Here is a 24,555-nt window from a genome sequence, read left to right as displayed (position 1 = left end):
TCAGTGGAAGCACAGTTTGATCCTAGTGTGGAAAATCTGAGTGCTGTACGGGGAAATATTGTAGTCCGATTCCCTAGAGACTGGAGTCTACAGTGGCACTGCATGACCAGCAGAAGGCACTAGTGATGCAACGATTCAGTGAGTATCCCAAATAAATCCATAGAATATTTGTTTTCCTTTTGGAATTTTAATTTAAATATCATTCAACTCCTGATAGAGATGAGGGAAAATAAAACAAACCTCTCTCTTTCTCTGTGTGCACCATATCAGATCAGAATATGTGCAAATGCCACTGCAATGACTCAGATTTAAGGACAGAAAGGAGCTAAAAGCAACTCAAAAATTAGCATTTTATTTTCTTCTGCTAAGCACAAGAGGAGAGACACAGGAGCTCCCCAAGAAGGTGAGGAGAAAATTATGCGAAACAGCAGAGAGCGAGCAGGGAGAAGAGAGAAAGGGACATCTTGGGAGGTAGCAGGAAAAGAGGAAGGAATTATAGGAAGGACTAGAGTGAGAGAACATTCTAGAAAGGCGCAGGGAGGATCATGGGAAGGAGCGTGGAGAGAAGCATGATGGGAAGGAGAGCTGTGGAAGTTTATTTGCCTGAATCTTAACTGATCTATACATCAAGTTGAAAAATCCTTTGTATCCAGTCAAGTGACTCTATGTCAGGGCCATCTGTATTTTCATCTCTTAAAAGAGTAATCATCACTGTTATTGTACTCAGTGAAATTAAATCATCACCATATTATCCTCACTAGAGTTATAGCACCTCCTCATTTGTTATCACTGTAACTATATCAAGGTCATGGTGTTTAAATTAGTCAAATCATTACTTTCAAAAAGTAGCTCCTTCAAAGCTCAAGTCATCTATTCAAGTCCTAGCAAATTCCTTCAGGGTCCACCGCACACTTCTTGATCAGTTAAAGGTTGAAAAGCAGCTCAATGTAAACAAACAGCAGGGTGAGGTGAGAGGGTCCAGCAATGCTTTTCAGAGGGAGCACAGACTTTCCACATTCCTCTATAGGACCTTGACTGTAATTTTTTATTTGGTCTGCTCCGTTGGTCTGTGTCTCAGCTAAGGTCAGCTGAAAAAGGTACCTTATCTACAAAAGAGATGGCGAGAGAACTGATTGCCTTTTGAATTTTCATCTCTCCCTCTCTGTCTCCTGGCTTCAGAAGACAGTGTAGTCAATCAGCAAGGTTGAGGGGTCGATGCCAGCCACATTTGCATACAGCTCTGGGACCACCTGCTCAGGGATTTGCAGAACCATGTGATCATTAGCGCTCTTCACCCCTGTCTGCAGGCGCTTACGTAGGTCAGACAGCGAGGGACGGTGTTTCTCCTTCCAGGCCCAGCAGGACTTCATGATACCATACCTGAGAGAAAGGAGTTAAGACAGAGCAAGGAGAGTTCAATGAAGCACCTTGAAGCCTACAGGTCAAATCAAGGGAAGGTCAAGGTTGTAGGGATTCTGTCCCTGCTCTGGAGCCATTAATAGGCAAGAGTTACAAAAATGTTCTAGTCTAATGAGGTATGCTTCCAACTTCTAAAGACACAGCATCTCTCACTGCTTCTCAGCTGAACTCTTTTTCAAGAGGCTTAGTCAACCTGATCTTTCAGGAAGCAAAAAGCTATTTTGGAAGCATTTGCTTGTCTTTTAGAATTTAGGCATGATAGGAACGGGGAAACGTTTGACAAAGAGTAAATATTTACAGGCCAGGCTGGCACGAGGAGGGTCTCTGCATGATGTGTCCTCTCTGCAGCTGCATCAAAATATCCAAAGGGGGAATGTCAGGGTAAGGTGGGGCTCCTGCAAAGCAAAGCAGAAAGAGGGTGAAAGGGGGTATCAGTTGGGATTACACCATTTACCTAGCCCATGCAAAAACACCTGGGGGACCTGGCAAAGTACTCCAACCGCACTGGCTCATAAAGATTATTGATAAAATCTGAGGCAAGAAGGGACCATGAAAGCCTTTCCTCTCCCTGTGCAGATTCTATCAAGGAGTAGCTCTTGAATATGTAAAATTTGGAATTAATAGAATACACAAGGTACTGGAGAATGGAAATGGAATGGAGAGCTCCTTGGATGTCTCGCAACATCAGATAAGTCTGGTATCTACCATGCATAAGTATATTTTATTTATTAGGATTTATTTACCGCCCTTTTGAAGGAATTCACTCAAGGCGGTGTACAGTAAGAATAAATCAAACATGAGCAATAGGAAATTAAAGCAGTAAAAATATTCAAAAAAACAATACAAAGTATGGCATAGTATACTACTTACAATGTCAACACAACACATGATAGAACATTTTAATTGACAGCGTAGGGTACAAGCAAAGATGGAACATATAGATAGGTTAGAGAATAAGAGGAGTTAGAAAATAATTTAAAGAAAGGTGCACATGAGGTCACAGAGATGATTAACAGATAAGAGAGTAAGAGGAGATAGAAAATAAGGTGACTAATTTAAAGAAAGGTGCATATGAGGTGAGAGATGGTTAAATATTATCTCAGCTAGGGTAGGAGTGGATAAACATGTCCCACTGCAGCATGTGCAGCCTGTGTCACTCCTTGTGTGTATGTGTGTGTGTGTGAGACTAACAAGTTAGTTACTTCTTCCATTAAAGGCCTACTTGAAGAGCCAACTTTCACCTGCTTCCTGAAGTAGAGATAGTCTTCTGTTAAGCAGCCACTTTCAGGCAATGCATTCCAGAGTGTGGGGGCTACTCCGGAGAAGGCTCGCTTTCGGGTATCACATTGTGTAATGTCTTTAAGGTATTTATTCCAAGCTCTGGACTTCACTGCTGCCAAGTAGCAGCACACACTAGAGTGATGTGTAACCAAGAAACTTAGGCCAATCTAAACCAGGAAAATCACAGGCAGAGAAAGTTGTGGGATGCATTAATGAGCGGATGCTTACCTAATGTAATCATCTCATACAGGAGGATTCCGAAGGACCAGCTGAGAGAGGAGGAAAACAGAGAAAAAAAAAACAGGTCAGTCATACTCCTGTTATTATGATTATTCATTCCCAGGCAGAATTCTTGTATCTCCAGTCAGCACTTTTGTATCTGTCATACTGAGAGGCATTTTCAAAAGAAAGTCTAAGTCCTGCTCATAAGGTCCATCTCACAGACGTAATCAAACAGGAAAAATGTCTAGACTTCCTGTTCGATTATGGCTGTGAGATGAACATTTTGCACTGAAAACGTCCAACATGAATAGCCATTTTCCAAAGAGAAATATCCAACTTTTCAATGACAAAAATCGGGGACATGAACATCTGTCTGTATCATTTTCAAAATATGGCCACACAGATGTCCCTGCAGAACAGAGGAGTAGCCTAGTGGTTAGTGCAGTAGACTGAACACCAGGAGAGCAATTACCGGAGGATAAAGGAGGGGGTCATGCATTAATCCCTTCAGTGTTCTGCTGCTCAATTAGAGCAACGTTTTGTAACTTGGACGTGACTAAAACAGGTCAAGATAAAAACATCCTTTTTTTGAGACATGGACATTTCTTCCCATTCGAAAATCCCTACTCTTACCCAAAACACGCTTCACTGGACATTTTTAGCAGATGGACTTTTTTTTTTAGGCGACGCCATCTGCTTTGAAAATGAGCACCACTTCTGTCACTTCCTGGTTGTGTAATCTGTTTATTAAGTACTGGGACCAGATGGCTACCTTGACAAAAGAGAGACAGCCAACATTTGTGTCCTTAAACACATTCTGAGAAAGGTGTAGTGGGAAATCTCATTGCCATAAATTCTTTGAAAAATATGAATTGTGAGGCCACAGAAGCAGAGGAAGTAAAAACAAGGTTGGCTTCCTGCACCGCATGACCTGGAATGGTTGGCAGCCTTCATTGTGGGAATCTCATGAAAAGACACTGAACTGCAGGCTGGGTTACCAAGTAGCTTCAGGTCATCAGGAAAACATTCACGCTAGTTCTGATTTTCCCACTTTGTACTGATGGGCCTGAAGTTCAAGTTTCTTGTAAGAGTAGAAGAAACCACATGCCCATCAATGCCTGTCCTTCATGAACTTGAGTCATCTGAGGATCTAATCGAAAAAGGGCTGTTCTTCAGAGACAGACCAAGTTTATTCCCCCAGTGTCTCTTCCCTGCCCATCTTAGGGGGCGTGTATGCCTGTGTTACTGTGGGATGTGAAAACAGGAGTGAGAAGATGCGGCAGTGGAGGTGAGACCCATGTGCTCACATGTCACTCTTGGTGCTAGCAGGGTTCCTCAGGATTCTTTCAGGTGCCAGCCACTTCAGGGGCACAGCTCGTTGACTGGAGACAGCTCCATGCGCATAAGACTCATAGACCCTACCCAGTGCCCCCAGTTTGGCGGTGAAGTCACTCTGGACCAGGATGCTGCGGGCTGCCACATCTCCATGGATTAGATTTCTCTGCTGCAGGAACTCCTGAGGATGGAGGAATGGTTAAAGGGGTTGAGAAAGAGACATGTATCATTTATGTACAGAAGCAAGTACTGTAAGCTACTGAAAGCAAAATGAGTGAAGACAAGACCCACCAGGGCTGCAAGGACCTGCAGTGCAAGGGAATACACCTGTTGCTCTGTTAGGTCATAAGGGATCCCTTCTATGCTCATTACATCCTGGGGAAGAGACGGAGGAAGACAGAATTAATGTAATTTATAAACTTATGCTCCACCTAACCAGCGAACCAGTCCAAGGCAGATAATAACCAACTAACTAATACATTTACATTGAAGAGAAAAAAATCACTTTGTCGTACATGAAGCACTGAATAAAATAGCACTTTAGCATCTGAAAATGAGTAGTGGTCTTGACTGGGATCTCCTGGGAACGCCGGCTCTCCCTTCCCTTGTTGATTGTATTTTATTCTTTTTCTTTCTCATTTATCTTATTTGATTTTTTTTAGGATAAACCACGTTGTTACGTCCTTTTCAAAGATGGAGAGCCCGTGCCTAAAACCTTCAATAAACTCAACTAAATCATACTAAAAAGTATCAAAATACATTAAGGGAAAGGGGGAATAAGAAAAAAGAGAGAGAGAGAGAAAGAGAGATGTAGAGGAAAGCAGAAAATGTAAAGGGTAATGGGATTTGATATACCTTCTTTCTGTGGTTTACATTTATTATATACAGGAGCTTTCTCTGTTCCTACTGGGCTCTCAATCTAAGTTTTGGTACCTGGGGCAACGGAGGGTTAGGTGACTTACACAGGGAGCCGCAGTGGGAACTGAATCCAGTTCTCCAGGTTCAAAGCCTTCTGCACTAACCATTAGGCTACTCCACTCCACGTTGTGGAGAAAATCCATGAAGTAAAAATTTAGTCCAGCGGCAGTCAATGTTTTATTAATCCATGTTACCACCAGCTGAATTGAGTTCAGACACTCGGTGCTGGCATCTATCTGGATACCAGCACAAGGCAGCCTTCCAGAAGTTACCAGTATTCAATGGCAGTTACCCAGATAGCTGTCCTAGGTTAACCGGATAGTTACTCGGGCACTGCCACTGAATCTCAACGGTGCTTGGGTAACTCCTGGCTCCACCTCTGCACCTTCCCAGCTCTAACCAGATAGTGACGTACCACTGTCCAGTTATGTGTCCACTGTAAAGCCTCTCCTACTTGGTCATCTCCTGCTGAATATTGAATCTTTAGTGTTTTGCTCACTTATAGGCTGTGTAACAATGGATGAAAGGGACTCAAATAGAGGTTTCTGCCAATGGGATTAAAAGCTAAATAATTGATAAATAAAATTGACAAATAAAAATAAAATGAAAAGAGAATAGCCCCCTTTTTCAGGTCAGGATGTGTAAGGAAGGTCAAATGGTCACTCACCCTCCGACATGTCCAAAGGAAGGTCAACAGGTCACCTCGATCCACGTGCTCCACGATCATGTAGAGGGGCAGCTGGTCTGAGCAACAGCCAATGAGTTGTACAAGATTACGGTGGTGTCCAAGGTCCTGGTAGAATTTTAGTCGTTTGAGGAAGTCCTTCACTTTCTGGGGATCAGCAGAGCCTACAGGGGAACATAAGCATTGCTATACTAGGACAGACTGAAGGTCCATCAAGCCCAGTATCCTCTTTCCAACAGTGGCCAATCCAGGTACATGGCAAGATCCCAAAACAGTACATTTTATACTGCTTATCCTGAAAATAAGCAGTGAATTTTCCCCAAGTCCATCTTAATAATGGTTTGTGGACTTTTCTTTTAGGAACTTAGCCAAACCTTTTTTTAAACCCTGCTAAGCTAACTGCTTTTACCACATTCTCTGGTAATGAATTCCAGAATGTAATTACATGTTGAGTGAAGAAATATTTTCTCTGATTTGTCTTAAATTTGCTACTTTGTAGCTTTATTGCATGCCCTGTAGTCCTAGTATTTTTGGAAGAGCAAACAAGCGATTCATGTCTACTTGTTCCACTCCACTCATTATTTTATAGACCTCTATCATATCTCCCCTCAGGGGAGAGGCCACAGAAACATCACATCACCTGAAGTGCTTTCCATGCCTTGGGACACATCAGCAAATGTGCTTAGTCATGCACCTTAGTGCATTCCTAAATAGGGATGGATTCCAAAGTGGAGATCTGGTGGTGGTTGAGGGGTGGAGGGAATAACATTCAAAGGCTTCAGCACCTTACATGCAAGTAAAAAGTGTTAACTCAGCTACATCTTCACAAGGGGATTTTCAGTATTTCCACAACCCATGTGCTTTTTGGCTTGATAGAACGGCATTTTGAAGTAGTGTTTGAAAACTAAGACTGTGATTGTATGACTGAGCACCTACAGTAGGTGCTGGATTATGGTGCTTAATTTAAACCTATTCTGTTACCCACCTAAACATGTTCTTGCTGCCCTGTTGCTCCTAATGCATTTAATTTTCAAAAAAGGATGCACATTCTAGACATGTTGCTAAAATGACCAACTTAAGCCATTGCTTAGACATGTGTAAGATTAAGTGTGTACAGTTAGTCACAACAAAGGCTTGATATTTAATTGAGTTTACGGTGGCTACAAAGTTAAGCGTATAACTTTGCAGTTAGGAGCATGACTGAAAATTCACTGCTGGATGCCTCAAACTAATCAGAAGTCTAAGAAGGGAGTTAAGTCAGACACTTCAGCATCTCAAATAGTTGAGATTCTGATAATAAGCTCGTCATGTCCAAAACAAGGCCACAAGACAAACACACACACAGACAAGTTTACATAAACAGTGAGAAAGACACGAGAGACAAACACAGAGCATGAGAGAGAGAGAGAGAGAAGATGTAATGATCAGCAGGTCTTGGCACAGATACTGCTCCTTTGCTCACAGCGCAATCCCAAGCTTCTGTACCTCGTAACCCCTTCAGCACAACTTTTCTCCATCTTCCAGACATCTCCATGTTATACAGCTCAGCTCTGTAGACAGGTCCAAAGCTCCCTTCTCTGAGATGCTCCATCGTGCCGAGGGCTATCCTTGCTCGTGGAATCTCAAGCTCCCTCAGGGACAGATTCCGGGCCACTAGCGTGTTTTGCACCAAGGCTTCGCTCAAGGGAATGTCAGAGAAACCTGTCTCCTGGCTGCTGCCCTTTCTTTCCTTTCCTAGTGAAGACAGTTCATAGCAGTGATGATTAGATGAGTTAATACAGTGACTTAAGGAAGGCAAGAGACCCAACACATTGTCTTCAGAAACAGGGTGTGCAGTCACCTCCCAAGCGGAGGGGCTTGACAACACCTAACTGCAGCCTAGAATGCCAGAAAATTTCCAGGTGGGTCAGAAGGAAAGAACGTGGACAGTATTATTACATTATATTACATTAGGTTCTTATATCCTGCACTGGCCTCATGAGTTCAGCATGGTTTACAAACTAAGAAGCCAGGCCAATCCTGGGACATTTACAAACTCTTTCATCTAGTACTTAATACATTTTTGAAATAAGAATGTCTTTAGAAAATTTAGTTTGTCTCTAATCTTATAGATTTGGGTAACGAAATCCATCAATTTGCTGATTTGTATGGAAACAGTCTCAATAAACTAGACTTATATACTACATTTTTGACAGTATGAGAACGAAGAGTTAAATAATGTCTAGTGACATGCTTCCTCAATAAAAAAAATTTTAGCGCACGGTTAGCACGCCCACATTTGTCAGCTACTGCAGGATGTCTAACCGCGTCCCATGATACACCATTTTAAACTGTGTTGGGAATTTCTTAGCACCTAACATAGCTTAGTAAAAGGGTCCCTAAATGCAATTTGTGGAAAACTAAAGCCACAGTTATTTATTTTATTTTTAAAAAACTTTTACCCCACTTACCACTAAACAGCTTACAAAAGAATATCAGATACATAATTCAATGAGGAACATACAAACCTGCAAAAATAAATGAGTTTTAAAAAGCTTCTGAAATTGCTGCAAATTCGAATAAAACCTGAGGTACCCTGGAAGGCTGTTCCATAACACTGGCCCAGCCACAGAAAAAGCACATAATGAATATTAGGGAAAGGCGGTACCACAAGGTATCGTAATTTGACCTTTACCACAGGACATGTTCATTTAAATGAACGCCCAAGTTTGGAGAACAGAAGAAACAGGTAACTAGGTGTCTGTAACAAGTGAAGCCAATACTTCTGAGGATGAGGGCTTCCTAATCTCTTTATATTCAAAGCCAACTTATTCTGGGTTATCCAATGGCCCACATCAATCAGGCACCACATTAGCGGTTGGAATTAACAACTGTACAGTATCCACATACATACCAAATTCAGCACCCTTGGAACTTAGTTCCTGCCAGGCCTCAGGGAAGGTGAGATTGAAAACAAAACTGGGGAAAAGCTCGTTACCTTCAGCTTGGGTGTCATCCTCTTGGTATTTCAGGCCTCTGTACCTGAGCCACAAGATTACAAGAAGGACTAGGAGTGAGAAGCCAATTAGCAGGGCTGGCACAATGATCACTTCATTTTCATACCACTGCACAACTGTAGGGGGAGACAAAGAGACAAGGGGACAACAGATTTTGCAGATGGTGGCACTGTAGCAGCAGAGAGAATATGGCAGCACGAAAGGACAGTCAGACACCCTGGGGGCTGTTCATGGAGTCCTTGAAAGAAGGTAGGAGTTTGAGAGAGTGCCTCACATCAGACACACAAACACGTTGCCAAATAATCAAGTCTCAGTCTTGACACATCACTAGAACGATAATGTTTTATCATGACTTGTATAATTACTTATCAGCTTATTGTGCAATGCCAAGAGTATAATTATGGAATGGCAGTAAACACATTTGAATAAGTAAATAAAACTGATTCTGGTATTTGGATGGCTGGTTTTAGGCATAATCCTATTTCCCCTGTATTCCATGGGCATGAAATGCTAAAATGCTACACCTTTGAGAACTAAAGCTGGCATGCTTATTGTGAGGAACACCCAAGTGAGGTGTGGGCCCACTTAATGTAAAGAGAGTGCACACCACAGCACTGATCAAGAGACAGTTTATTCAGCACCTGCCTTAGTGCTATGGGCAAGTTCTGAATGCAAGAGAATGGCAGCTCCAGCACAAGATGTACTAAGGGAAGGGGAGAAGGGAGGAAAAGGGATTTAGGACTTCGCTCATACTGTTTTTCAGTTATAAATTAATGCAAGTTGCATTCAGGTACAGCCACTGTGGCTCCTTATGAACTTGGGGAAAGAACGTAACCCTCCGTTGCCTCAGGTGCAGACTTAGACTGTGAGCCCTCCAGGGACAGTAAAATACCTATTGTGCCTGATCGTGCTTTCGAGCTTGCAGGCGGTATATAAGAAATCAAATCAAATAGGTTTGTACCTGAGGCAATGGAGGGTTAAGTGATTTGCCCAAGATCTCAAGGAGGTGCAGTGGGATTTAACCCCTAGCTTGCTTCTCACCCCACTGTTCTACAGAGCGTATGTAGTGTCTGCTTACTACACAGTTTGTCCCCAGTATCACAGTCCAGTATCTTGTGGTTTGAGGATGTAAGGTATTCTTCCATTTCTTCACAAATGCCAGAATCTGGGGAGCAAGAGAGAAGAGGAGTGAAAGATCAAGGCATTAACCTGTTTCCCCTGAGACCAGCCACCGCCCTTCAGTTTCACACAATACATTACACAAGGCTGATATACTACCCATCTTCATCTCCTCGTGCAGTAACTCACCCATTGCTGAGGATCCTCTGTGCCTGTCCCAGGCTTTACCCCTTGCTCCTCCACTGCTGAGGATTCTCTGTACTCCCCAAACGCAGAGCATCTCCTGGGCCTATCCCAGTCTTTCTTGCATCCAGTTCACGGATGCAGAGCATGTCATGTCTAGAACTGGAGGACTTAGAACAACCACGGAGATACAGAACCTACCTCTTCCAGGACAGGAAGACTTTGGTGATGGGTACAGAAATACAGATCCTGTCACCTCTAAAACTGGAGGGTTCAGGGAATAAGACCGGACTACGGAGCCTGTCACCTCTAAGACTCACTCTGTATCCTTGCACCCATTCCCAAAGGCCTTGGAGGATGGGCACAGGAATGCACAGCCTGTCAACGAGGATGAGGGTTTGAGGAATGAGCACAAGGATACAGAAGGGCTTTGAGGAACGGCACAGGGATTCACAGCCGGTCACCTCCAGGGATACAGAGCCTGTCATCTCTAGGAGGATGGGATGCCTGAAGGAAATATCTGGTTTAGAATTAGTGATAGCATTTGAAGCCAAGAATCACTGGGCAAGAGGATCAAGCCCCACACCTTTAACAGTAAGGACACACAAGGTGCTCCTGTAAGTGAGTGTGATGCTCTGGTATTTGCCAAGAATCAGAAATATTATTTGTGCTCTTTCCTGAGCTACAGGGAGACATGAAAGCTCACAATTCTTAGGACCAGACATTTTCATCAACCTGATATTCCTAAACAAGGGGAGGGGGGATGTTAAAAGAAATGCTCTCCCATTAAGAAAGCTCCTGCTTTACAAGAAAACAGTGTCCATGATATCTATGTAGACATATGTAGCAGACCTCACAGGGAATCTTGTAACAATGCAAATCTATCTGGGTCCCTGTGCTCAAGAGACTGGTATCCTACATCCAGGGGCTACCCAACCCTTAGGCAAGACTAATTGGTTACCTAGGGAAGCAGCTTCTTAGGGGCAGCAAAGAACAGCTGAAGCCAAAGGAAAACAGTAGGTCCAGCAAAAGAACCATCGGCGTATATTTTATGCTGCAGTTTTATAAGGTGTTTGTTTGATGATCATGATTTTCAGTTTAATTATGAAGATCTTAGGAGTGGGGGTTGCAAGCCAGGGGCCTACATTTTTGGTTTTGGAATTCCAGGTTGCAGTGTCTGAATGTGGCCTTGTGATAAGATGGAAAGGGAAGTCAAACTAATAAAATAAAATCTTGCCATGCTCAGGAGGATGACGTTACCGTGGAGAAAAAAAGATGAAGAGAGATGGAAAGTCAAGAAAGAGACATACAAAAGATAGATCGACATACATGAAAAAGCAACAGACAGAGATGGAGAAATGAGAGAAAGACTAAGACCCTTCAAGGTAAGGATGGATGAGATATATTTCTATTTATATTCCAGGGCTAGAATATAAGAAAGAAAAATACTCTTCAAAAGCCATTTTCTCTGGTTCAGAGGATAATACTCAGAATTAGCCGTGCCCTCATAGACAGCTGCCAGTTCTCTGAAACATGGTTCCCAGTTCAGGTACATCAAGGGATTCTTTTCAGGAAGCCTGTTTCACAGTCCCATTGTGCCACTGTGTCCCTTTCCATGAAAGCAATCCCTGTTTTCCTCGTCCACTCTCTTTAGACATCTCCTTACCTGATTTGCTCCAAGTTCTCTTCTTTATGGTTCTTTAACTACCAAGACCCCTTACTAAATTGGCAGAGGTGGTGGGGGGCAGTATTTTCCCCATCTGTGTTTGTATCTCTGTCTTGCTTTCTCAGCTTCCAGCTGCTTCTGTGGCACTGAAGGACAGAACCTCTCCCCACCCAGGATATATCATGAGCTCATATTTCTCTCTTGTCTTCACACCTGCTAAACAAGTCCTCCTGGATAGACTTTTAAAAGGTTTTCCAAAAGCCTTGCCGTTTCTGCCTCCTTCCTGACAGAGATACACTAGAAACTTACAGGCAAAGTGATTCTCTTTCTGTCTCACTCACACACACAGGTTCAGCCTACTGAACAAATATAACTGAAAGACAAGAGTCCAAATGATGTTCAGTTACCGACACTCTAGTACAATGTAATCAACTGTACATTTTATTTATTGATTGATTTACTCTGTTTATAACCCGCCTAGCCAGGCGTCTAGGCGGAGTACAATATAACACTCATAAAAACACACATTACAAAGAAAACATACAAACATCCAATGTCCCAGGAAAACCTGAAAACCCACCCCTCAAGCAAACACTTTACAGAACCAGTTTTTTTTAACTGCTTCTTAATCTGGGACACAGAAGAAAGCTGGTGCGTAGCCAAAAGAAGAGAATTCCACAAACCTTCTGCTCAGTGTGCTGCTGCGGCTAGGAAAGCGAATAGAATGTTGGGTATTATTAGGAAAGGTATGGAAAACAGGTGTGAGGATGTTATAATGCCGTTGTATCGCTCCATGGTGCGACCGCACCTTGAGTATTGTGTTCAATTCTGGTCGCCGCATCTCAAGAAAGATATAGTAGAATTGGAAAAGGTGCAGCGAAGGGCAACTAAAATGATAGCGGGGATGGGACGACTTCCCTATGAAGAAAGACTAAGGAGGCTAGGGCTATTCAGCTTGGAGAAGAGACGGCTGAGGGGAGACATGATAGAGGTTTATAAAACAATGAGTGGAGTGGAACAGGTGGATGTGAAGCGTCTGTTCACGCTTTCCAAAAATACTAGGACTAGGGGGCATGCGATGAAACTACAGTGTAGTAAATTTAAAACAAATCGGAGAAAGTTTTTCTTCACCTAACGTGTAATTAAACTCTGGAATTCGTTGCCGGAGAAAGTGGTGAAGGCGGTTAGCTTAGCAGAGTTTAAAAAGGGGTTGGACGGTTTCCTAAAGGACAAGTCCATAAACCGCTACTAAACGGACTTGGAAAAATCCAAAATTCCAGGAATAACATGTATAGAATGTTTGTACGTTTGGGAAGCTCGCCAGGTGCCCTTGGCCTGGATTGGCCGCTGTCGTGGACAGGATGCTGGGCTCGATGGACCCTTGGTCTTTTCCCAGTATGGCATTACTTATGTACTTATATATATATAAGGGCCAGCTACAACAAAAACTCGATTCTGAATTTCCTTCAAACACGCCTGATGAAATGAAGGGACAACCAGCAAATCCAAATCTTGGGACCGCAGCACCCTGGCAGGACAATTAGTCTGCAAGCACTGTACCAAAGCCAATGGAGCAACACTCTGACACGCCTGAAATTTTGTTGATCAGCACACATCTACAGCTCTTTGCTGTCTAGCTTCTCTGACTGTTGCTGCTGCTCCTGCAGCCGGGGTTTTTTTTTGTTTAGTTCCTTTTAGCATGGCCACTGATAAGGAAAATGATTCCTTCCATATCAGCTGGATTGAAGAGACAACTGATCCAAAAAATGTTAATGGTGGAATGTAACTTTAGTTGAATTATCTAGTGTCATCGTTGATTTCCTAATCACACATTTTGAGGTACAGTAATTCTTTGTTGTTTTTTTTCAGCAAGAGGTTTAGTCCCTATGCTTTGGTAACGATCACTGTCGTCATCAGGTCCCTCCCAGTTGGTAGAACCTTAATCCCTGCCTTGTAAATTTAACATCTCTTAGGGCACGGGTTGCTTTTGGGGTCCCCTTCTCACAAAATGACTCAGAAGGGAAGGTGGAATTGCTCCCAGCATCGTGTCCGGAATGGTCATCCAACAAGCCAGCTCACTGCAATGGCCCCAATCATAAGGGTTAGATATTGCAGCCAAAAAAACAAAACAAAAAGACTGTCCTGACTCAAGCTCAGTCTCTGCACTTGAATCTCAGCCAAAAGCAATACTCTGCTTCATTCAGTCTAAAGACAAACAAGACAGCTGGAAGAAGTATACCTGAGTTTGCAACCTCCCCGTTTCAGATTAGTTCTCTTCCAATGATGTTGACATGTCACTGGCCACAAGGTTTACATAGGCAAGTTAACAGGTTTTGCTGCTTTTCTCTTCAGGACTCTTTGGCTCAGGTGCTGAGTAATAAAGGTGTGTGTCCCTGCTCCTGGACTGGCTTAATTAGTGCGCAAGTGAGACATTGGATTGGGTCTCTCAAAATTAAGGTTGCTGAAAGCCTGTCTCTCTGGCTTTGCCAAAAGTAACTGTATATAAAATGTAAACTGCTTTGGTTCTACTACAGAAAGGCGGTATATCAAACCCTCACAATCTGCAGCAGCAACAGCTTGTGCTTTTTGCTCCCACCACTCTGCACACTGCTGGCACTGTAGAAAGATTTAAATGCCTATTCCTTCATTTAAACCCTTCTTCAGTGCTGGCAGATCCAGATAAAGATTTGCAAAAAATCATAATCCACATGTGTCTTGACAACTTTGAATAGTTTTGTGACATCTAAAATGTTTTGCTTTTTAAGGCACCTATGCCTGCTATTCCAGTCCCCAGAATAGGTTTTATGAAAAATCAGTCAACATCCTTTTCTGGTTTTCTCTTAAGGTTATCAATAGAAATCAAACAAAATAAAACATGGAAAAGAAAATAAGATGATACCTTTTTTATTGGACATAACTTAATACATTTCTTGATTAGCTTTCCAAGGTTGCCCTTCTTCCTCAGATCGGAAATAAGCAAATGTGCTAGCTGACATGCATACCTCCGACCCACCCCATCCTCCCACCCTGTCAGACTGTCATAGTAATGCTTGAATGTTTTCACTTATATACACTATCATTGATATTCTAACAGGATGGGTGTGGATAGGTGAGGGGAGGGTGATCAACAGAGAAATACAGCTTTATGGTTTATAATGGGGTAGGAACCCCAGATCCTTGTTAAGTCCTTTCTGTTGGGTGTTAAAATATTCAATCATTCTGACTTCAAAGGTCTTACGTTCTTGTATGGTTTTAAAGTTACCTTTCAGGATTCTCACTGTGAAGTCACTGGTACAGTGTCCTGGTCCTGTAAAATGTTGGGAACCCTGCTGGCACCAGTATTGTTCATATGATGTCTATGTAAATTGAATCTTGTCTTAAGCATCTGGCCTGTTTCTCCAATATAGCATCCTTCGTTGCATTTTTTACACTGAATGATATATACCACATTGGAAGATGAGCAAGTGAAAGATCCCTTTATGTTGAATATCTTTCCTTTGTGGATGACTTTGGGGTCCTGTGAAATATTTTGGCATAGTTTGCAACTGGATAAATTACAGGGAAGTGTGCCCTTCTGTTCCTTTTCAGTCTGTGATGGAAGTTTACTTCTGATTAGCTTGTGTTTTAAATTGGGTGGCTGTCGGAAGGCCAGTACTGGTGGGGATGGGAATATCTCTTTCAGTAATTCATCCTCCTGGAGTATAGGTTGTAGATCTCTTATGATTTTCCTCAGTTTTTTCTTGAAAGTTTTCTCTTGAAAGAGTTGCACCAAAATTGGAAAGAAAGTAAAGAATTATTTTTCCATTCAATGGCGTGGCCGCAGGTGGGCCAGGACCCACCCAAAATTGTGGTTGGCGGGGATCCCTAAACCCCGCCAGTTGAAGATATCCTTCTCCTCGGACAGCCAGCGCTTTTCCAAATGGCAGCTGCTAGCACTTGCCTCGAACTGATGACGACACCAGCCCCTTTCCACATGCTCAGTTTTTGTGCATACGCAAGCACTGAGCACGCATGACCTGCCAGTGGCGACAGCAGCTCAAGGCAAGTGCTGCTGGCTGCTGTTTGGAATAGTGCTGACTGCCCAAGGAGAAGGAAATCTTCAGCTGGTGGGGTTTGGAGATCCCCACCAGCTCAGGTAGTTAATATTTTGGGTAGGTGGGCACAGGTGGAAAGCAGAGCCGGTAGGGGAAAGGGGATGAATTCTGTACCCACCCACCTTGAGCTCAGGCCCACCCAAAACCGATCTTCTGTCTACGCCTCGTTTCCATTCCATGACAATAGTTTTTAACACTACAGACATCACGATGTTGATCTGATAAGCAGATCGAAATATTGTAGTTCTTTTCCTAATAATTGTTTGTAACCCAATTTTGTATACTGCTTTGACTTTTCATTGTAAAGGCATTATATTAAATAATGAATAAACATAAACATGACCAAAAGGAATGCACATTATTCCAGTAAAAAATCATATGATCTAGTGTACCCAGCAGAGCGGTACATCACCAAAAGCAATGAGTAAGATTTAGTAATTCTGTGTTGCTTTATAGGTGTCCAGTGGGCTTTATGCAATAAAAAGTACAAGGTTTTCCCATTTTATAGATGAGAAAGAAGTATTTAACAGTATTCAAAGAGGTGTATTTTCAAAGCACTTAGAAAGTTACATGGTAGCCTAAGGAACATTTTAACTGCTTTGAAAATACGCCTCTTTGTAACTTTGTAAGTCTAAGTGCTTTGAAAATGAGTCCCAAAGTGTTGCTAAGGCACCACATATTTTGTTTTTAACCAGAGAGGCTTTTAAAATTTGCATCAGTGCCTCAAAGCAATATGGTCTGTTTTGTTAGCATTTAAGTGGGTCACTTTCCTGATTGCTGGAGCAATCATATTTTGACTCGAAATTACTAGAACAATATTTGGAATCCCAGGACGCACTTCAAATGGCCACTACCTGATTGCTACAATAATTCTGCTATCTACGTGTTGCTGTGCTTCTCAACCACCTGGTGCTGTTGTTGAGTATTATGTCTGATCCAACCTGCCTGGATGGATCTCCTTTCTCTACCCATCCCTTCTCCTTGACACCCATTTTCCTCATTGCAAGGGTATTTTTGTGAGAGTTTTTTTTCTCACTTGTCATCATGGTATGGGATCTCTCCCACCTTTTCTACCCCATCTCTGAACTACTCTCATTCTTCTTTCCCTTCTCACTAGAGCTCCTCAATCTAGCATTTATGGTGCAACTTCCCCTTTCCAACAGGTAGGACATGGCTGGAAATAGCATGTCTCAAGCACTGCTCGCTACAAACGCTAGGTTGGTGGGCCGGGGGAGGAAAGAGGAAGATATTTTAGGGACTGGCAGGGGCAGATATTTGGGGATCTGTGGGGGAACGAAGAAGATGGAGAGATGCTAGAGAACTTGCTGGATGGGGGAGAGGAACATATGGCTTGGCTTGTAGGGGAAGAAGGCAGAGGGAGCAAGGCTAAACCCATGGGGGGAGGGGGAGGGGGAGCAGGAGGAAGGGGACACCTGATGTACCCCTTTGGGGAGGGAGAGGAAGAGATGCTGAAATGAAGGGGGATGTAAGGCAGGGTATAGGAGAGAGGAAAGAGAGAAAGACACTTGCAGGAGGGAAAGGATTTATTTGTTTTTTATATATTGCATTCTAAATGAATTTCAAGGTGTTTTTTTTTTTTGTTACATTTGTACCCCATGCTTTCCCACTCATGGCAGGCTCAATGCGGCTTACATGGGGCAATGGAGGGTTAAGTGACTTGCCCAGAGTCACAAGGAGCTGCCTGTGCCTGAAGTGGGAATCAAACTCAGTTCCTCAGGACCAAAGTCCACCACCCTAACCACTAGGCCTCACCCTATGCGTGGAATCAACTTCCTGAGCCCCTACGCCAAGCCCCCTCCCTACCCATCTTCAAATCCTTGCTCAAAGCCCACCTCTTCAATGTTGCCTTCGGCACCTAACCTTCATATCTTTCAGGAAATCTAGACTGCCCCAATTTGGCTGACTGTACATTTGTCCATTAGATTGTAAGCTCTTTGAGCAGGGACTGTCCTTCTATGTTAAATTGTACAGCACTGCGTAACCCTAGTAGCGCTTTAGAAATGTTAAATAGTAGTAGTAGGCCACTCCTCCACTCCTAAAAAGTTGGGTTTACCGAACAAAATATTTATTTATCTGTTGCATTTGTATCCCACATTTTCCCACCAATTTGCAGGCTCAATGTGGCTTATATTATGCCGTAATAGCGATCGCCATTTCCGGGTTGAGGATTACACATAGTGTTATAATAAGGCGCATACATACATGGTACATTAGAGTACATTGTGGTATTGCAAAGAGGTTCCTGAGTGATATACAAGCTCATTTTCAAAGCACTTAGCCTCCCAAAGTGCTTTGAAAATATGCCTCATAGTGAGTTATAACATAGTTGGATAATCAACTATAGAAAGTTCAGTTCAACACAGAACTAGAAATAAAAAAGGAAGGGGACTGAGTTGCAGAACAATAAGTTTTCAATATACTCTTTAATCAGAACTCAAAAGGGAAGGTCAAGAGAGGATGAAGTTAGGGACATGCTTTTGCTTTTCTATTGCTGCAAAAGTTAACGCATCTCTTCCGGCGCTTTTATTCCACCCACCCTTTTCCGCGCCTCTTAAGGGCATCATGTGCGCGCGTAGCTGCACGGTCGGTCTCGCGAGAACTGCTGCTGCCTGCTTCCAATCCTGCTTAGTATCGCCGCCAGGCCAGCGTCTCGTGCGCAGGTAAAGCCATGATGACGTACCGCACGCTCTTGTCCCTCCCCTCCTCCATGAGGATCAACTCAGGGAAGGGGGCGGGGCGCTACACCCACTGTGAGCCAGAGGGGTGCGAGGCGGGCGGGGCTTCAAATTCCACTGACGCCGCTACGTGCTATAGGCTCCTCTTCTCCCGCGCGCGCCCTGCACAGTTTAACGGCCGCGGGAAGGGGGCGGGGCCAGAGGGTGACTGGCGGCTGGGGAGGAGGAGGGTAGGTGAGGGCGGGAAGACTTGAAAAGTACCTGGTGTGGTAATTCCTGTGGGAATTATATAAGTCCCCATTTTGCCAATATAGTACCTTCATTTTCACTTGAAGACGATGGGTTTAGTCATCTGAACAATATGCAGAATTTTGCACTAATTTAACACACTGTGTAGAATTCCAACTGCAGTTTTTCCTGGTTTTTCTTTTAATATTCTTATGTCCCATGTTACCTCTGTCTCTAGTATCTGATCCTGTCTCTCTTTTGCCCAATGTCTCTTCCTGGTACCTAAACCACTTGTCCTTAGTCCCATCTACTACTACTTAACATTTCTAGAGCGCTACTAGGGTTACGCAGCACTGTACAGATTAACATAAATTGACATAAAGGACAGTCCCTGCTCCAAGGAGCTTACAATCTAAAGGACGGAATGACAAGTTGGGGCAGTCTAGATTTCCTGAATAGAGGTAAAGTGGTTAGGTGCCAAAGGCGACATTGAAGAGGTGGGCTTTGAGCAAGGATTTGAAGATGGGCAGGGAGGGGGCCTGGCGTATGGGCTCAGGGAGTTTATTCCAGGCATGGGGTGAGGCGAGGCAGAAAGCCCGGCACCGCCATCTCTCCTTCTGTTTCCATCTCCCCTTTGGTCCAAAAAAAATAGAAGAAAGCCACCACCCTTTCTGTTGTTTTATGTTTATTTTATTTATTTATTGCACTTGTATTATCCCACATTTTCCCACCTATTTGCAGGCTCAATGTGGCTTACAAAGATCTGTTATAGCATCGCCATAACAGGGTCAATAATACAATTGGTGTTACAAAGAAATTAGAGAGAGCAAGAGGATCTGGTCAAGGAGTTGTAGAATAAGACAGTCTGAATACAAGGTGTTTAGGTGTTGTGTTGTAGTTACTTATGGGTTCCTCCTTCTCCCCTTTGTACATACACATGCAATTAGCAAAGCTCTCCCAGTCCTGCAACACTACCTGGAGCTTGACCACCATGTTTGTTCTTTGTTAGTCTGGGATGGGGGGGTAATGCAATGATCTATGTTCACTGGTGTGTGGAAGTGAATAGTCTGGACCACATGGCTGGGAGGAACTGTAGGAGATAATCTAGAGTCAAATAAAGATGGGTTTGGAAGAAACTTCACGAGATCACCAAGAGTCAGAGGAAAAAAGGGGACTGAAAGGGATATAAGGAGGTTATGTAGAGTCAGGGAAAGATGGGGCTGGGAGGGGTCACAAGAGATTAATCCATTGCTCTGCCCTAAAAATCTTCAGTGATGGAAAGCATTAATGTATTAGTTGAGGTGGACTGCTTTCTTCCCTTTCTCCCTTCCCTCACCTGGCCAGGCTGACACATTTGGGAGATTCTTTAGGTTACGATCATTTGAAAAAATGTCCTCAAATGATAAATCGTTCCCTGTGGAGCAGGTAAAATACATCTACCTAGCTTCACTAGGTGAGTAGACTTGTCCATAGCAAAAAGGGCCATCTTAGTGGTGAGGATAGGTGAGAAAGAGGGAAAATAGGCCACATATCTATGATGCTGAATTGTGTGTGGGGTGGTTTGCCCCCATAAACAGCAGAACCAAAGTAGGCAGGTATTTTCATACTCTCGTAACTTGTAGGTTATCTCTCTTGGAAAATTAGGTACAAAGTCCATGGATCCAAACGAGACCTTGCACCAATACAGGCAAATGAAGATTGCCCTATCACTAACAAGCTCTCTCACAAAGGGATACCCATTGCAAATTTGCAGACATGCCAAGTTGTTTGCAGTACGCTGTTCATGGCCATCTCTGTGCAAGGGCTTCAAAGGAAATTAGCATGGGGAGGGAAGAAGGTGCCTTTGAGATTTTTTTAAAATTTAATTTAGGATTTATATTCTGATTTCTAAGGATCAGCTCCCCGTCCAATTCAGATTACAGCAGAATAAATACATTCCAATATGTATAATATGCATCTCGTAACATTTAACTTTTATCCAGCAATCTCAGCCTTTTTGGTCCACTAATCTATTTTTTTACCCACTAGATGGCTGAAATGGAGTCTGGGGAACACAACTATGACAGTGTATCAAAAATGCTGCGAGACCTGAACAAAGATCTAGAGAAAATGCTTGAAGAGATGGAGAAAATATCAGGTAGTATGACTGTCTAGGGCAGAGATTTTCACTATTTTTCAAGTGGGAGCCAGTGTTTCAAAAGAACAAAAAATTCATGTGGAAGCCAAGACCATCACCGGACAAAATAGAAGATATTCTGTCAACCTCCACCACCCTTGTCTCCAACCCCATCCCTTTGAAGTTGGCCCTCCCTCTCACTAGGTTTTAATGGCCCCCTAAACCTTTTCTGGGGGGGGGGGGGGGCTTGTTTGTAGTGCTATTTTTTTAAACAACTATTCTGTTTTCTTCTAGCACCGCATAGCTGGCAGTGAGTTTGAACTGCATGATGCTCTCTCAGTCTTGGAATAGTGTAGGCTATTGGGCAGCTCATACCTCAAACTCACTGAGAGCTGTGTGGTATATGTATTACACAGAATACCTGTTCTGGAGGTACACCAGCAGCAAGTTTGAGGAAAAAGTGTATGTGGAGGAGGGCCCTAGGGATTACATCCTGGAGTGAGAAGGAGCTACGCTTAGGGTCACGCGGGGGGGGGGGGGGGGGCTGCTTCTGGTCTTGCAGCCTAGGCTTCAAAGAAAGCAAATGGGGAGAGGGGGTACTGGAATGGAAATGCTTTCTTGGCAGTTCCTCATAATCTCACCTCTAGGACTGGAGGGCTCAGGGGATGGGCTGAATCTAATATGGCGTCCCCTTGTTTTACTTATGACATGTGGGGCAAAAAGATCTGTGAGATAAGGCTGCTAGCAAGAGTTGCCCCGTGAGCTGAAGATGTCTCATCCACCATTTTCTCTTGGCCATACTGGCAGTGCAGGCGACCTGGATGGCCTATGACATGGTGGTGATGCGGACCAACCCAGCCCTGGCGGACTCCATGAGGAGGTTGGAAGAGGCCTTCCTCAAGTGCAAGGAAGAGGTGGAGAAGAATTGGCAGGACATCCTGAAAGAAACAGCCAAGGAGAAGGAGTAAGAGGCCCCCGTCTCCCCTCCCCCCATCCCTGCCAAATTTTGCTTTGTCACTCAGTTACCGGAAACTTTGTGTGAGAGTGCGATCATTGACTCACCTTTGGAATATGAAGGGCGCTTGCATGAGTACGTTAGCACCCTCATGGGCTTATATGTACAAAAACATGAACAACCACATTAAAATAATTTCAGTTTTTTTAAGTCAGAATTTCAAGTGTTTTCAATTAAGTTGTCCCTGGATATTTCTTCCCCAAATCAGGTTTTTAGAAACATTTCTATCCTGTTCATCCTTTTATGTTGTGCCTTACAATACTAGTTTAAGGGCCCTTTTACTAAGCTGTGGTAAATTTTGCACTTACCGCATGGTTAATGCCAAAATGACTGTGCAGCAAATGCAGGGGGCATGACCACCATCTGCCCTGTGTTTCCTGCACAGAGCAGATGGTTACATGTAGCTCCTGATAGCGTGAGTGGTCTCGCTAAATGAAGCACCGCATGGTAATGTGCAGGCCACAAGCAGAAATATATAAAGAAATACGAAAACCCGACCCCTCCCCTCACTCAGTACCCCCTCCTTATCCTGCTCTGTTTGGCCCCTGCTCCCACTTCGACTCCAAACACCTACACCATAGCCACCCTCCTCCAAACCACAACCATTTATTAATTGTTTTGTGTCCTATTATCGTTCCTATATACATACTGTAGTTCATTTCCTACTATGACTTCTCCTATTTTATTGTATTATTGTAAACCACTATGATGGTATGCACCCAGTGGTGGTATATGAAGAAATACTCCCTCACATATTCAAGGTCCTCCAAGCCCTGAGAACAGTGCACTGACCCCCCCCCCCCCCCCCCCCCCAGTCTAACTCTGCCCTCACTGCTCAGGAAGCAACCTTCCCTCCCCTCCTCAACCCCCCTTCCTACCTGGGGTCCATAGGGTTAAGATGTCCTCCAGAGTGGCAGTGGTCCTCTGCTGTTGCCCCGCTCAGTGCCTCTTCCAAAATGGTGCCTGGCCCCCTAGCAGTTGTCTCACGGTACTACAATAGGAGAGGGACTGCTGCTGCCCTGGAGGACATATTAAGTCTGTAGACCCCTTGGTAGGGAAAGGGGGTTTGGAGTGGGGAACGCTTCCTGAGAGGCAGGGAAGGGCTTGTCTGCAGCAGTGGGTGGATTTTATCAGCGGCAGGGGCAGAGGTGGACTGAGAGGGTTTGGGGGACTGTTTTCAGGGCTCAGAGAATCCCAAATTTGTGAGGGGGGCTGGGTAATGGTTTGGGGGAGGGCAATTGTGTCCGGCTTGGTTAGGGTGTGGGTAGGGCTCAAATGGTGGGAAATCGGGAGGGGGTACTAAGTGAGGCAGGATCGGGAGCACCTCTGCGTTCAATGTTGCAGCTACATTACTGGACTGCTGATAGCACAGCTGCACTTGCCTCCTCTTGAGGCGGTGGTAGGTTGGCTGTGCTATCAACAGTCAGGACAGCTAGTGCATGGTAAAGACCGTTCAGTAGCTGACCACACCTCCCACCCGTCATGCCTAGACCCAGCCCACTCCTGCATTAGGCAGCTAACCTGTTTTGTTTCTTTAAATACTAAGTCCCCTGTTTTATCTCCTCTATATACCTCTGTTAGTTCTGGCCTAACTTTAAAATATAAGTATCAGGCAGTGGCACATTTAAAAGGGTTCAAATACTACTGACATTCCTTGTAACCTTGGGCAAGTAACTTTACTCTCCATTTCCTCAGGTACGGACTTGATTGTAAGCTCTCTGGGGACAGGGAAATAAGAATTGGTGTGGATGTCAGATTGGATAGGCTGTATGGTACTTATCTGCTGTCATTTTCTGTGTTTCTTCCTTTGAGAAAATTACAGCTTTTGCCTGCTCAGTCCCTGAAGCATGGCAAAAGCGTGTAAATCACAAGATGTGTTCTGTCTATTTAATGCTGATCACTGTACGAGACCACAGCTTTGGATTACATTCTCATGATACAGTAACTGACTATTTTGGGAGAACAAGAGAGGTTCTACCCAGCAGAACTGGGCAACTATGATTGGGGAGTCATGATGAAGCTGCAGGAAAGTGCATGACCACCTGGTCTCGTGTTTACGCAGAGTTTACATCTTCCATGATCAATTTAAATTTAATTTTCTCTAATTTAATAATGCATAAGCCTTTTAAAGGTGTGCTTGAATTGCCACCTGGTGGTGAAAGTGTAGAATTGGGCATCTCTATCATTAAATAAGCATTTCCATGATTGTTCTCGTATTTAGGGGCCTTCTTCCCATTTGGAAATTTCACAAAAGCGGATGGTCATACATAGGGTGTTTATGCAAATAAAATATGGACTCATGGAAACATGTATGCAAAGTGCATGGATGTGTGAACAGTACAGAGAGAGTGTGTGCAAACTGAATGCAGTTGTACAGGGGTAGTATTTTTTTTTTTTTTAGATTTTGCTCACACCTTTTTCAGTAGTAGCTCAAGGTGAGTTACATTCAGGTACACTGGATATGTATGTGAATGTGTATTATGGTCATGTTAGGAAGATGCATGTAGAGTGCATGTACATGATGCAAGAAGGCTGAACATGTTTTTCATGATTGGAGTTAGTGTAGGTGCACACTATGTAGG

At 43.6% G+C, this 24,555-nt stretch overlaps 2 protein-coding genes across 2 annotated transcripts; one reads left to right on the top strand and one right to left on the bottom strand.

Moving 5' to 3' along the window:
- Window positions 1-336: 336 nt before the first annotated feature.
- On the bottom strand, window positions 337-11,985 carry STYK1 (serine/threonine/tyrosine kinase 1). Its single transcript, XM_030188162.1, has 10 exons — window positions 11,825-11,985; window positions 9,935-10,021; window positions 8,838-8,972; window positions 7,346-7,594; window positions 5,843-6,024; window positions 4,549-4,632; window positions 4,230-4,438; window positions 2,929-2,969; window positions 1,718-1,814; window positions 337-1,380 (listed from the first exon to the last, which is right to left on the bottom strand). Exons 2-10 carry the CDS (start codon window positions 9,999-10,001, stop codon window positions 1,176-1,178), a joined length of 1,269 nt encoding a protein of 422 aa, XP_030044022.1. The 5' UTR covers window positions 10,002-10,021; window positions 11,825-11,985; the 3' UTR covers window positions 337-1,175.
- A 6,569-nt stretch (window positions 11,986-18,554) lies between these two features.
- Window positions 18,555-22,051, top strand: SYCE3 (synaptonemal complex central element protein 3). Its single transcript, XM_030188243.1, has 3 exons — window positions 18,555-18,599; window positions 20,871-20,979; window positions 21,766-22,051. Exons 2-3 carry the CDS (start codon window positions 20,871-20,873, stop codon window positions 21,924-21,926), a joined length of 270 nt encoding a protein of 89 aa, XP_030044103.1. The 5' UTR covers window positions 18,555-18,599; the 3' UTR covers window positions 21,927-22,051.
- The last annotated feature ends 2,504 nt before the right edge of the window (window positions 22,052-24,555 follow it).

This window comes from Microcaecilia unicolor, chromosome 14 (assembly GCF_901765095.1).
Source record: "Microcaecilia unicolor chromosome 14, aMicUni1.1, whole genome shotgun sequence".
NCBI classification, from domain to species: Eukaryota; Metazoa; Chordata; class Amphibia; order Gymnophiona; family Siphonopidae; genus Microcaecilia; species Microcaecilia unicolor.
Note: the sequence above shows the minus strand (reverse complement) of the source record. Positions and strands in the feature narration are given on the sequence as shown.